The 15,359-nt window shown below is 41.4% G+C and overlaps 1 protein-coding gene across 1 annotated transcript in view; it reads left to right on the top strand.

Moving 5' to 3' along the window:
• Positions 1-7,842: 7,842 nt before the first annotated feature.
• The window catches only part of atf6b (activating transcription factor 6 beta), a 14,075-nt gene continuing 6,558 nt past the window's right edge, over positions 7,843-15,359 (top strand). The window contains 8 exon segments of the mRNA XM_020587575.1: positions 7,843-8,174; positions 11,287-11,366; positions 12,204-12,285; positions 12,897-12,956; positions 13,081-13,160; positions 13,835-14,021; positions 14,609-14,773; positions 15,150-15,319. Of these exon segments, the coding sequence (XP_020443231.1) occupies positions 8,102-8,174; positions 11,287-11,366; positions 12,204-12,285; positions 12,897-12,956; positions 13,081-13,160; positions 13,835-14,021; positions 14,609-14,773; positions 15,150-15,319 (897 nt within the window). The 5' untranslated portion in view covers positions 7,843-8,101.

Here is a 15,359-nt window from a genome sequence, read left to right as displayed (position 1 = left end):
TGAACATAGATACTTGCTCCCCTATAAAAGATGACAAGCTTACATTTAAACAGAGTAGTAACATGACTGTGCTTATGCCCCGAGCTCCCTGTAGTGCACACAGCTGGGAAATCGGAAGAAACAATCATCAAACTACTAAGGTCACATTTATATAGGCTGATTTTATTTAGAACAAACCTACAATTTTGCTCTCAGAATTTATCTTCATAATTTGTTGAAGCCTGTACACACCAGTAGTCCCACTACTGAGATCTTTTATCCAACCAAACAGGCCAATTCAATGTTTTCATGATAAAAAAATCATCAAGACAAACACCACTGGCCAAGATGGAAACGGAGCTGTGGACAGCAGCCTTTCTGTGGTCAGACAATGTGGACACAGTGTCCTCCCAACAGCCCACAGCTTTAGATTATGAACCACAAACTCAGCAGTGAGGACATCTGAATCAGACTGAGCTTGACAATCCATATCTTGATCTAGACTGTGTAAAATCATGATTGGATTAAATAAAATCACACTTGATTGTGTCCCGGTGCCTGGGCTCTTTGGGGCAGTATTCACTCAGTGGTACAGGCCGTTCACTCTGTGTTCATAATCAGAGACATCCTGTCGCTTAATATGAAAGAATTGCCTGTTTTCTGGAAACACTGTCGCTTAATATGAAAGAATCGCCTGTTTTCTGGAAACGCTATGATCAGCTGATGGAGATCGGCATCATGTCGCCGCCTCATGTGCAGCGTGTACCTTTAATGTAAGAAAAAAATAAATAAATAACATGAAGTTACCAGAGCTTCTGCTCATAAAACAGGAGTCAAAGTCTTAACATGACTGTTGGAGCTTGAAAATCACCATAAAATTGAGGGTTTTTCTCAGTATCCAGGCATCACAGTTCATGTTACAATTACCAAACCAAAAACAATCAAAAAGCTAAACACACTGTGACAGCTTTGACCACACGTTTAAATACAGAGTCAAAAGAACAGCAAAATGGCACCAATTGATACATTTAATTAATAATAAATTGAGAGCTGGCTCCCATAATATAGTTTCAGCAGGGTTCATCAAGACAACGGTGTGATACCTGTTTCATTTGGACCAAAGAATGAGAGATACGAGTGCATGAATATATAGAATTTATTGACACTCACATTGTCAGCTGTGCATACAACATAATATGGTGAAATCAATCATTAAACAGGACTTGAATAATCAGCAGAAAATGGATGAGTATGTGGTCAAAAGGATTAGTCCAATGTTTATTTAACACCCACATATGAACTTTACATCGGAGGTCTGGACCAGTGACAATGGGAGAGTGTCACAAAGGTCACGGTTTCGTCTGGTCTTGTTCATTTTACTTCCTGCCTCCATCTCTGCATCCTCCACATTGTCTAGGGAAACATCCATAAACTGCCATTTCTCCATTCTACCACCAGATGGCCCCAGAGTGTTCCCCATTCCGTTGTCCATAGAATTTGGGTCCTCCATCCTGTTTGCTTATTGATTACTGATAGCAGTAGTGTGGAGGACTTTTTTTCTTTCCATTTTTACAATTATTTTTTACATTTTGTCCAATTTCCAAAATGCTGTCTGAAAGATAATAATCAGATTTTACTGAAACTGTTATGAATTATTCCTCCTGCTGAAAATGAAAACATGCATTAAATGTAAGGTAATGTGAAGTGAAACTCCTTTGGCACAGCTTTAACCTCCACCTGCTCCTGGGTGGGTCACCGGAGGTCATCTTCATGTCCCTACCCGGGGGCCTGATGTGTCATAATTTGTCTGATTCAAACTAAATAAATGATCATTTTGTGCCAAAGATTCAGGTAAAACTGTGAAGATGTCAACCGTCATGGCTTCCAGGTGGTTTGGGTAAGAAATACACAGAGTAATACGGCTCAGGCCCACCTGCTAAGGAAACGTCACAGTTGGTTTTAAAAGCCATGCTAAACCCAAAAACACAACAAACAAACAAAGAATCAAACAACCACAAAAATGCTGCAAAACATTTCATTATTTACATGGGAATGTGGCCATGGAGTACACAGCTGCTGGCTCAGCTGAGCTGTCCTCACCTTCCAAAAAAAAGGTTTACATTTAACAAACTCCATGTTTAAGATGAGTAATATTTAAATGCATCATTGTTTGTGTAATGAAAAGCATCCTTCATATAAACTGGCTGCACTCCAGTTCTCACCTTTTGCAGCTTGATACAGTAGGTCCTGTATGTTGTCGTAGACGTGGTGTGGGCCTTGGTTTCCTGCCAACCCAGATTGTGACGGTCACATTAGTAATCTGCTGAATATCTCCCTTATAAAACAGTTTTGTGTAAAACCGCTGATGAGGATATCCAAAGTGCTTATTATTCTGCCTCAAACTATCTTTCTAGGTAAATTATATCTTATTTATCATTTTCCAACCAGCAAAATCACCTGTTATCCATTAAAAGGCATGATTTGGTTGTTTAAGATACATGTACTCTAGATTTTTTTTTTATTTTTTTTACATGCTTTCCTTTGTTAGTGAAATGCTGTTTTATGTTAACTGTTTCCATTTTGTGTTTTTGAGGTCAAACTTTACTCACCTCGTTTATTGGACCTGCACGTCCTACCAGCCAAGACAATGATGATGAAGGCGAGGAAGAGGAGGAAGGTGGCAACTATTCCTAACATTAAACCACGAAGTTTTGTCCAGACTTCAGGAGCAGCTGGAAGACAAAGAAAACAGTCTGAACAACTTGTACAATAACACAGTGCATACAGACAGAAGGAGCGTTAAGTTTTACATTGTACATCTACAACCTCCAGCACTGAAGTACATTTCATAATGACTGGTCTATTTTATTTTACTTTACACTTCTCTTCCATTACATTCCAGAGGGAGTACCGTGCATTTTATTGCACTACAGTTGTTTGACAATCTGTACTCGTCCAGCTATTGACTGATCAGGATAAGTGCTGGTGATGATCAGACATATTTTAAAGACTTCATTACCTGAATTTAAATGAAAGTATTGAATATAGCCTTTACAATGAGTCACAGATTGTCTTGTGCAGGGTTGGTAAAACATTTCATTGTCGTCATACGTCGTCTAGTTGTCGCTGGAACAGGTGCAGCCATGTGTTTTGTCGTTGTTGTAGTTGTAGTTGTTGGTGTTGACACTGTTGTTGTCGGTGGTCGTGTCTTATTACCTTTTGTGAGGGATGGAAATAACACAGACGTACATTATAAGATCTGCTAATGCAGAATTTCACAACGTAGTTAATGACAGAGAAACAACAACACGTTTTGTGATGACAGTGTTATCATGTCTGAAACAACTCTGTTTGAAATATAATTTATCTAAAAAAAAGTCACTAAAATATAAATATTACTGACTTAAAGGGTGAAATTTTCAATCATGTGTCATTGGTTGGCAAAACTTTAGATTGTCGTCGTACCTCGTTCACTTGTTGGAACATGTGTAGCCATGTGTCCTGTTGTAGGTGTAGCTGTTGGTGTTGACACTGTTGTTGTCACTGGTCGTGTCTTATTACCTTTTGTGAGGGATGGAAATAACACAGACATGTACATTGTAACATCTGCTAATGCAGAATGTCACAAAATAGTTTATGACAGAGAAACAACATGTTTTTGTGGTGGCAGTGTTATTGCGCCTGAAGCAACTCTGTACTTTATTGTCACACGTTTGATTTGAAATATAATGTATCATAAAAAAAATCACTAAAATTCATTTGTTGTCCCTGAAACAGGTGTAGCCATGTGGTTTATTGTTGGCGTTGGTTGTGTTGTGTTGGTGTTAGATGGAAATAATACACACATGCACATCATGACAAAATCTTAACTTGCAAAATAAAACAGTGCATACTGACATAATGAATGCTGCACTATGTACAGTAGTACCAGGAAGCAGCAACATCTGAAAAAAACACTGACTCCAGTAAAACTCGATAATCATTTTATTTGGAATTTGTCTCTGGTACAGAAACGAGGCAGCCATCTGCGGCACCAACTCACACTGATGGCTCTAATCATTGGGGGCAACTTGGGGGTTCAGTGTCTTGCCCAAGGACACTTCGACTTCAGGCACCGAGATTTGAACCTCCAGTCCTCCAGTTGGTAGAAGACTGCTCTACCCACTGAACCACAGTTGCCCCTGACTATTCATAAATACTTCAGTATTTTCTATTTAAGGAATGTTGTGCTTTGTTGTTGTACTGCAGTTGTTTGACAGCTGTAGTTACAATATATTTTGCAGATTTTACACATAAAACATATGAGCTGACGTGTGATCTTTAGTGTCACTGGTCTTTAACTGAAGCAGGAGAGGGTCAGCAGAGCAAAAGGTGTAAATACTGACCCATTATGTTCAGGTACCTCGGTCAGAGAGAGGTCGGATCCAAACAATCTTTACAAAGTGGCATTTTAACTGAAAATCAGGTGAAACTGTTAATTTGTTATTGTGTGGAGTTAAACAATGAAGCTGCTGTATGATGTTCAGATTTTAAACATTAACTTGGCACTGGCTGTAAACTGTACAGGAAATGCCAGGAAATGAAAAACTAGTAAATACTGCCTATGCTAATGTTAATGTGAGACGTGTACAGATGTATCAATAAACTTTCCTACCCGCAGAGACGCTGCAGCCCACTGCTAAGACCAACAGGCAGCTGGAGATGAACAGACTCATCCTGACAGCGATTGAACTGATTCAACGAACTGCCAACTTGGCTTTTATCAGATCTGAAAACAGGAACTTTGTCCTTGCATGAGAGAGTTCCTTGGAGGAAGGTTTTCGAACCTGCTACACAGCAAGACTATATTCTGAGGAAACATGTCACAGGATGCTCTGAGTTCCCACCTACCTACAGCACCAACCACACAATGCCACACTCTCTTCACGACGAGGAAACAGTCTTGACCAAGTGACTTTTATGGTATTTTAAGCTGACATGAACACTGTGTTAGAGTGCCACAGGAAACACTAGTGTGTGGCATCTCTGTGTATTAATAATAACACCACATCTGTCAGACTTTCCATTCTCATATGCAGTTTGCAGTGACAACAAAATAAAGTTCTTAGCGGATGTAGAACAGAGTGCCCTTCATTTTTCAGAAGCCGATAAAACAGACATCTATGTGAAACATGATGCTGTGGCTGGAGTTACTGGGGTCGCCATAGGTCAAATAAAGAACCTTTATGTAGAGCCTAAACCAGGGGTCGGGTTAAGGACCACTGTTTTAAATCCGTGTAGAGTGGAGGCCTGACGATGTGGAACCGCAGGCCTTTATACTGATGGGTATATAATGATATTTGAGGATCAGATCCTTAATGAGTACGAGCTTACAAAGTCACAGCAGCTTATGCAAATACTCATGAATAAAATGCCCAGTATGTTCCAGTAGGAGACCAGAGATGTAACTGGTTACAGTGGCTGCTTCCTTTCTGGTCGAGTCATTCCAGTCTCAGGACTTTCTGCTTCTGTCTCCTGCTGTTCTCCATCCACCCACCAGACTTGGTATGATGTTCCATTCCAGCTTTTAGTGGGAGTTCACTGACCTCAAACAGGGTTTCTGGGGCAGTGTTTGATGATAAAAGTTGATATTAGCTCATGTTTATTGGGAACTGAACATATATAACCTGTAACTGCATTAAATGTTGTTGTGTCATTAGCCGGATGTGTTATTGTTAGCAGGTAACATTAGAGCAGGCGTTTCAGCCCATCACATACACGCTCAGGCTGGTAAACAGCAGCACAGAGGAAGTGAACATTTGCGGGTGATAGCCTACTGAAAGCTCACAAAATAGAACTCTTTTTTATTTAGCATTTTAACACTTTGTGACAAACTAGTGTGACCACTGCATGTCTATGCAGAGCATCAGCCTCTACTGAAGCTGGTTGTTAAGAGTTTGTCACCATAAAAAGAGTGTCACACCCTGACCACTACACTGAGAGGGGGCAATGATGATGGCTCTGTCTTCATAGAGATTAAATGTATCAGTCCACAAACTTACTTCAGACCCAGGATGAGAGAAGTCAGAGACAGTAATTTAATCAGATGAATCATATGAGAGGCAGATCAGAATTACATAGCGATTGTTTAGCATCCAGAGAACAGACAGGCACACCTAAAGACTGGCTGGAAAACATGGTGGAGAATCAGCAACCAAAGAGCCACAGAATTTCCATAGAGGCTGTGACTAAGACATGGAGGACAAAATCCACAGTCTGTGTTCTCAGTCAAATGCAGTTTGATGTTTAGCTGAAGCCAGCATGATACAGCAGCTAATGTAATAAATGAAAGGCAAAAAAAGATGAGAAAAAGAGAGACTGTTGCAGGACGTCCACAAGCTCTGTGACCACGCCATCTGAGAGAAAACAGAGGCCAGAGCAGGAAATAAGGAGAGGCTAAGGGTTTGGATTATTCCTTTAATGATTCTTATTTGCTCACTTTAGGTGCAACAGGAGCAGGAAGTCATGACTGACTGATCCACTCCATCCATCTCTTTTAGTCCATTTTCTCTGCTTGTTTTATTTGTTTAGAATTTGTGCATCTATTTGTTGTACTCATTCAATGTATGTTCAAATACTACAGCAATAATAAATAATTTTTAAGCGACTGTCACTAAGCCAAGAACACTTTTACCCATGCTTTATTAGCCTCACCGACATTTTACATTCAGAAAAAAACTACATTAATAAGAAAGTTTGGCTAAAAAGAAGAGTGTTACACCTATATTTAAAAACTAGATCACACTCAGCTGTGTGGATTAACTAATACCAGTAATATCAGTAGCAGCAGTATCTGTGTTGATGAACGCTGATCACGTCACAGTTTCCCACGGTTTTTTCTGTGTTGTGGAGGATCATGAGTCGTATTTTGTTTCCGCTCTGTGTCACGTCTGTTTCCATTTCTGTTCAGTTACAAAAAAGAACATTTATTTTTGTGGTAATTATTAAAACTTTACTTTTTTGTTAACTCATAAATAATAGCTTGAGATGCTTTTAATAGCATTCTTCATGTTTTCTAATATTAATCCATCTTCTATTATGTATTATGTTAAACATATTAAGTCTTTAGTCATTATGGGGGTCTTGTATTTCCAAATCTTTAAATGCTTTTAATAGCATTCTTCATGTTTTCTAATATTAATCCATCTTCTATTATGTATTATGTTAAACATATTAAGTCTTTAGTAATTCTGGGGGTCTTCTATTTCCAAATCTGACAATTTCCAATATTTAGAGTCCTCTGGTTTCATTAAAAACATTTACAATGTATTGTGATGCAAAGATGCTAAACACAACATAAAATTTCGTTGTTTCAGCATATTTTCACGTTGCGATATGCATAAACCAGCTTCGTTTATTTTCTGTACAAACTAACACAACATGGGTTTACTTTCGTAATACTTGAATCAACGTGACCTTCATTAGAAGGTTTTTTTTTTATCTGGTGATTGGCCAGCACGCTTGTCCTTTAAATGCGGACACGCAATTTGCTGACTTTGATTAGTTAACTTCACTTGTCAATCAAAATGCGACCATTCGAATGGGCCAAATCACTCTGCCTCAGTGATAGTCAGACTATTGCCCCAATCACACTCTCCAAATCATCGTATTGGATCTCTTTGTAAATAAGTTATTTTTATTGATTAAGTGGGTCGCGGAGAGGTGGAGAGGAAACAGGGGAGATAGAGGAGAGTTGCTACGACGTCGTGCACACATTGTGCTCGCGAATGTGGTGCCCCGCACCGTAGCCTGTGGCTATGAGGCCGTCCCATATTATTGGATCTTCTTCTTGTCAATTACAACATTCTTTGCTGTCATTGGCTGCTCTGTCGCAAGTGGGCGGCGATGGTTTAGAAAAAACGTTTCCTTGTCCGTCATATGCGAAGCTAAGGTAGCGCCTTCAGATCATTTGACAGCAAACTGAATAAAATATCAGTTTTCTGATGTAGTACATACAACGTTAGTTTGAATTATATATTATATCCATGCCTAATATTAGTCGGCTATCTTAATGCTAAAGCTAGCGGCGGTTAGCTGTTATCACCTCGATATCTGACGGTACAAACACACTGCCTTTGTGGCGATGAGCACGGATCTGTTATCCGATTTGGACAGCCGGTTCTTCGCTGATAACCTCCTGACAAGCGAAGACTGGGGTGAGTCAACATTTAAAATCTGCGTTAGAGAAAACACACATCTTCTCAACAACACAAAGCTGGGTGTGCGGATGTCCCTCAGACCGGCAGCCTCCCTCAGAGAGGAGGTGTTGCGACCAGGGGAGTTAAACCGTCTGTAATGTATATTTTACACTAAAAGGGTTGAGATTAAAATAAAACTAAAGTGTTAAACTGAGTGTGAGGTGTCCGTTACACGCGGTCACTCTGTGCTTCCTCAAGTGTGCACACCCGGATATGTCAGTTTATCTTAGCCCGGTGGGTGGAAGTGTAACATCACGTCTCCTGCTTTCACTTTGTAATGCTCATATTTTATTGTGTTGATATGTTTCTTGTTAAAAACTCTGTCATGAGCACGAAATAGACGTCATTGAAAATAAATAACTCATCTAAAAGTAGTTTTAATGATTAGTACATTAGTGAATGCACAGAAAAAAATGGCAAAATTTAACTGTTACCCAGTTTTATAAGGAAAACTGAATATTTAGGGGTGTTTGGCTTTTGGCCGAACAAAACAAGACATTTAAAGATGTCACCTTCAGCTCCTTGAAATCTTTTGACAAGAACAAGCAATCAGTTAATTGATTAAAAAATGAACTGGCAGATTTATCACTAATGAACACAATCATTATCATTTTCTGCTTGAAAACTGAACATGATCACTTTTTCTATCATTTCAGCCCAGCCAAAGCAGCAAATGTCATGGCTTAGAAACTAATCCGCCAACCATGTGTTTTGAGTTAGACTGGATTTAGATTAAAGTATCGGTTTTGTCAGATGCCTGTCAGTGGACTCTGGCCTGGTTCTGGATCAGTTCCTCCATCATCTTTTCTTTAAACCTTGGTTCATGTACATCTTTCTCTCTCCATGGTTGCATCACAAGTCTCTCCCTCTCTCCCCATCCTTTCTTTCACTCAGTGGAAATATGCAAATGTTCTGTTTTTAAATTTATGACAGTGCATCAACAAGGGCTCTGATTTACATAGTGTTGTTTACAGTAGTCGTGGATGTGGTGTGAATACGGGTCATAAGCTGTGGAGCTACTTTCATGCTAGCAGGTGTAAAGTCGACTGTAAATGTTATATCAGAATTTGTGGTGTTTACGAGCCTTCAGCCTCCACTATAGCCCTTAAAATGAATGACCCATCTGAACTCTTTCAAGTTTTTGTTCAGTTTTTTAGGTAGATAAGCAGCATGAACCTACAGTGCTAAATTACTGCTGAATGCAGCATTGATGCATTTTATAGATGACCTCCAGAGGAGCTTAGCTCACCAGCCAACCTTTGTGCATGATTCTGATCATCGTGTGCTATCGATCGACCCGTCTGCTGTGTCTCCTCACATTATGCATACGGTGTGACCTCGCCAACACATCAGCATAAAGACCAGTCAAACTTCATGGGAAATAAGTGACCAATAGTTTGTATTTATAACTGAATAAAAGTTAACGGGACGACAACCAAGACTAACTACCCTACGAAAACATTTCTGTGCCACGGTGAAAATATCAACACAGTTTTATCACTTGCTTGTGATGTGAAATGGGGAAGTCTAACATCACAGTGAAGTTTTGCTTCACGCTGACAGTTTGTTACGTTGGTATTTTATGGAATGAAAAAGATAGAAATTCAGGTGCAATCACTGACTCACTGATATGTAGAGAGAGCAGTGCTACAGCAGAGTTCTGCTGCTGCTGCTGCCCTACAGGCAGGTGATCCTGCATCTGAGCCATGTTTTCCACAACAAGCAGGTTAGTCCAGAGGGGGATTCATTTATTCTCACATCAGGGACCAAGATCATTGAAAACATTAGAATTATTGTCACGTGAGAACCAACCAGAGACAGACAGAGGTGAAAAATAGACACAGACTACCCACTGGTTTTCAGTTTATTTGACTTTGACTGACAAACAGTGAGATGAGTCAGATCTTTCCCCTTTGTGGCTCTTTTCCAGCCCCGTCATTGGTCAGTCAGGCAGTAAACTCCATGTGATTAGATGAGAAGTGGGTCAATACAGAGGAAAGGCAAAAACACAACAAGCATATACAACAGAAGAAAATGTAGAGGGAGAGTTTGGTTATTTTATTTTTGCATTGTTAACAGATTGGATGAAAAGACCAAAACCATTCTGACAAGTATCAGCTGAGCAGCCACAGCGCAGAGGAGCGTATGCTTTTAATGCTCCATTGTCATTAAGGAATGAATAAAAAGTGCAGCCTTAAACATTGTCGAGAAGCTAGTTGCTGTTGTTAGCTGCAGTTTCACAGCTGCTAATGTGTTTCCTATCAACACTGACATTAGCAGAGACTGAATAATGTCAGAGTATTTGTTGGGCTGTGGTAAAAACACCAGATATCTTTGAGAGCTGTAACCACTAGAATTGTATTATTGAAGATTCGGCTGTTGATTATCATTTCCTTGTTTAATAGACTAATTGTTATAAAATACAAATATAAGAACATTTAATCCCAGGGTATCACAGCACAAGGTGATGTCTTCTTTTTTCTGACCAGCAATTCAAAACTCAGATATTCATGTTACCATAACATAAGATGAAGAAAAGCTGCAAATTCTCAAATGTTTTGGCAGTTTTACAGGAAAAAGGACAACGGATTGTCATAGTCTAATATTGTGTGATGGACTACGCATAGTACGTTCACCTTCAAGACTTGAAAGGTGAAAACATGTAAATTTTAGCTGCCATAAACCAGGTGCTGCTGGGATTCACACCTGCTCTCTCTGACAGGACACAGGCTCCATGAACAGCCACAGTGTCGTGTTTGCTTTCAAAGTCCAGATAGCTCATTGGAACATGCAAGGCATGATGGGAAATAGTGGCAGACAGGGTCATGGTTACAGCCAGGCCATGTGGTAATACCACCAGCTGAGTGCACACAGTCCATGTTTAAGAAATACTGTTACCGGTGAGCAGAGAAATGAATCTCCATCTCAGCAACAGTGACCAGAATCTCAGTTTGTTGTGTGGGAAGTGACTCCTGAAACCAGATTTGCCTTTTCAGAGATGCTTCTCCGTCCTCTGTCTGTCATTATTCATCACGGCTGAAGTATCTGATTCCTGTGTTTCTCCCGTCAGATGCCTGCCTGTACCAGTGTGAGAGCATGGAGGAGGGAGAGGACGGAGACTTCGGCAGAGAATTGAAATACGACACGCTGGTACGGCCACAAAAGAAAGTGTCACTGCTCATGGCACAGTGAAGTCATACACAACCCCTTCTCTACTCAGTTTTTCTCTAACAAAAATGTTGTTTTCATATTGTAATTAAATCCGATGTTTTCTTTGCTGCCATTCTCCTGATTGATGTTGGGATGCTGTCAGTAGCTGGAGGGAGGTTTGAGTTTGTGTTGACTCGGGGAAATGTTTTGCCCCACATGATCTCTTTATCTTTTTGGTCACATTTACAGGAGTTGTATTTCTCAAAATGTTGAACTGTTCCTTAAACATGTTGACATCTCACGTTCATATTGTCTTACATAGACCCAGCTGAAAACACACCGGTCACAGCTCTCTTGGCAGGTGTGATGCACCGCATCACAACTCAGGTGATTTATACCATAGAAACAACGATAGCTACAGAAGAGGAGTGCGTCATTTTGCTACTGGTAAAGTTTGTGGTTTATTGACACCGGAAATGGATCATGTAAACAAAGACGTCAGAGTTACAGAGCCACCGTATTTGTATTAGCGCCCCCATTTGAAAACATGGGAAATAACACTTGTGTCATGTCACAAAATCTTCAATGACGCATGGCTGCTACACAAGTATGTGCTAAACCCTTCTTGTGTAGCTGGAAGCTGGGTTACATAAAGGAGAAAGCCCATCGGGTCTTTGAACCATCAGTAGATGCAGATGGATGATGAGTCAGAGGATTTTCAGGCTGATTGTTGGTTGGAAGACACCCACTGAAATCTAGCAGCTGTTTGGCCCGATCTTCTCCTGACTTCATCTCCTTTCTCCCCGACCCTCTCTCTCCTTTCCCAACCTCTCACAGTTTGACAATGACCTCGTCCTCACCCTTGATCCTGACAACCCCACATCGCCATGGCAACACCTCAGAGACAACCTGCTCACAGGTACACACCAACCAGCCAGCCAGCCATGGCGCGCTCTGGGAACTTTAAACTGCCGACATCACTGGAACATGAGATATTTGACTCTGCCACAGCAGGCGGTCAGGCCTGAGGAGACCTTTAGTCCCAAGCATTTTAATAAATTAAAAGCAGACGTTTCAGTTCCTACATTGGTTGCTACAGTAATGTTTTAAAATAAATATTTTTGTGTTCCTAGATGGAGCATGTATAGAAGAAAAGGGACACCTGGTGTTACTGCACATTTTTTTGTACTGAAAAGAGTTGGTTTATCTCACCACTTTCTGTGGCACTCAGCTCCAAGCCTGTTGATTCCTCCTAACATGGGAGTTTTTATTCATACTGGCAGTAGTACCAGATGTGAGTGACTCCTCAAATAGCAGCTCACTGTAGTTTTTATTAAACAAACCTGAGGTACTCTTTTCAGGGATGAGGTGGACACATTTGGCCTCTAGTGAGTATTTGTGGCAGCAGGACAGTGTCTGTTCTTTAAGATATTATTAACTAACTATCAGAAACATCCCTCCCATGTTCTCTACATGTGACCTCACCTTCTGTCTCTGTCTTGCCGTCACTGTGGCTCTTCTTCTTTTAAGGGGACGCTCCGGTAATAAAAAGTGAAATGACCATCACACAGCCGTTACCGGTGGAAATGCGTAAGTTCTTCTCCAGTTTCTTCACGTCTGGTTTATTTACATCTTGCCCTTTATTGTGATTTTTACTGTGTTATTTTGTAGTTTTAACACCTTCTGTTGTAGCTCACATGTTTGTTTGTGTCAGTGTTCCAGGTGAAAGCAGAGCCTCCCTCTCCTGCATCGTCGCTCGGGTCTGACTGCTCGGCGTCATCACCAGAACCTCAGGTGTGTGTTTGATCCAGAAGAAACCGGTGTATGGTGGGTTTAGTTGATGCAGCTGGACCAGTGAAGGCTGCTCAACTTTTCTACTCCACCAAAACAGTGCAGCTGTTTTGGGGTCAGAATTTGTTCTCTTTTGTGGCTTTATATAAAACTACTCCTTTCAGGATCAAATGGGCAGTAAGAACTGAGGCTGATTGGACAAATGAATGTATTTCAGGTTGTGAAATTACTGCTGTGTAAACATGTCTCACTGACGATCATCAGACTGACTTCAGCCTAGTGTTTAACTGCTTGAGCAGAAGGTTTTTCTCACACAGCCCCATCTGATTGTGACTGACAATCCCCATGAGTACACATGTCATCCCAAAGAATTATCCTAATGTGAGTTATGGCCAGTAATGTTTCATCATTTCCCTGCTGAGTCCTAATACTGTTTGAGCAACTTACAATCCTGGATTCTCTCAGTGGTCACACAGATGATGTTTAAACTGCTTTATGAGCAAAAATAGTTTAAGGTCCTGGGTGTTGGCCACATTTCTACATAATATACTATATTGTTATTGTCATGAACTGTACAAACCGTACCCCGGTACCTGGCGTTGTTACCTGACTGTCAGATCAAATGGGCAGTAAGAACTGAGGCTTGAGGTTACCTGACTGTCGTCTCTCCTGTCCAGATCACAGTCAAAGGTGAAAACCCTCCCACTCCTCCGTACATGTATGGAGACGTGCTGTCGCCCCCGCTGGGATCTATGGAGGTCACCGTGGCAACAACAACCGTACCCCCCCTGCAGACACAGATTCAGACGCCGTTAACCACACACATCCCGGCAGTCATCAGTGGAATACAGACGCAGGCCACAGGTACATAGGTTCACTGATCCATGAAAACAATGAATGGGGTGAAGCTGGTCACATATAGTATTTAATATCACCAGGGACTATATGTACCATTTCTGTGCCACAGAATGAATGTAGGACTGATGGTACTCATGATAGATAAGGATCTACACATCTAAAGTGCCTCAAACTGTTCTGCAGATCACCACTGCCTCAGCAGTCTGCCACAGTTCAGTTGTACTGTTGGAGAGAGAGTTTAATACTGTACAAACATAGGAATGGACAATGTGCAGCGAGAGCCGTGGTGAGACAGGCTCAGTCCAGAGACAGAGCTGCAACATACAGTAACAGCTCCGGGTTCATTTAGAGGAGATGGCCTATATTTTACAGTCAGAACTTGATGCTTTGCAGAACTTCCCTCAGAAAACGGTGAAAAAAAAAATCCCAGGGTGTTTTTATACTTCACTAACACTGTGCATGTAGAATATAGGTGTCCTAGTATTTGTTGCTTGTTGGAGCTGATGTATGAAATGATGCTGTTGGGTTTGTTTAATAAAGTCCTGGTGACAGCCTGACAGAGCAGCCTAACACTTGTTCTGCCTCTGCGTCAGTTCTGCCGAGCTCATCCTCATTGAAGGCCAGCACCATCCTGAGCACCAAACCCCCCATCCAGCCCAGACCCGTGTGTGTCACCACCCTGCCTGTCCCCCAGACCCCAGCACCGGCCAAGGCGCTCATTCTGCAGGGCCTCCCCTCCATGGACCAGAGCAGACCTGGTAAGAGAAGAGACCCGGTTGGTGTGTCTGTTTAAACTTTGGGTGCATGAACGCACAGGAATCTGTCCATCGGTTATGTCAAGTGTTCTGTGTGTTTTACCTGTTTCTTTCACTTTTGTTCTGCATAGTTACTGATCAGACATGTGGGAGAACAGTATATACAATGTGACCATGTCTTGTTTGTTTGTCTCTGTACAAGGACACGGCTCCTACATGTCCTAAAATGACCAGCGTGCAGAGGTTGTTTTGATTAGGTAACATCGCTCTGGTGATATCTGGGTTCTTAACGGCCGCTTTGCTGCCTGCCGGTGTTTGTGCCTTCCTGCAGCATGAGAGCAGCAATGACCCGTCTCCTCTTGTCTTCTTCCTCCTCCAGTTGTCCTGTCTCAGTCCGTCTGTCTCGGTTCAGCTCCAGCCATCGTCAAAGTGGAGCCCGTCTCTCCTAGCATCTCCCAGCACTGCTCCAACCCCACAGCCCCATCCACCAGTAAACCCATCGTCCCGGCAACCTCGGCGTTACCTGGCAACAACTCCAACGACGTTGATGTGAGTAGGCCGGACACACCGACTCACGGTTTTATGAAAT

This window comes from Monopterus albus, unplaced genomic scaffold (genome assembly GCF_001952655.1).
Source record: "Monopterus albus unplaced genomic scaffold, M_albus_1.0 scaffold462.1, whole genome shotgun sequence".
Taxonomy (NCBI): domain Eukaryota; kingdom Metazoa; phylum Chordata; class Actinopteri; order Synbranchiformes; family Synbranchidae; genus Monopterus; species Monopterus albus.
The sequence above is the reverse complement of the archived record's forward strand: the minus strand, read 5'-3'. Positions and strand labels throughout refer to the sequence as shown.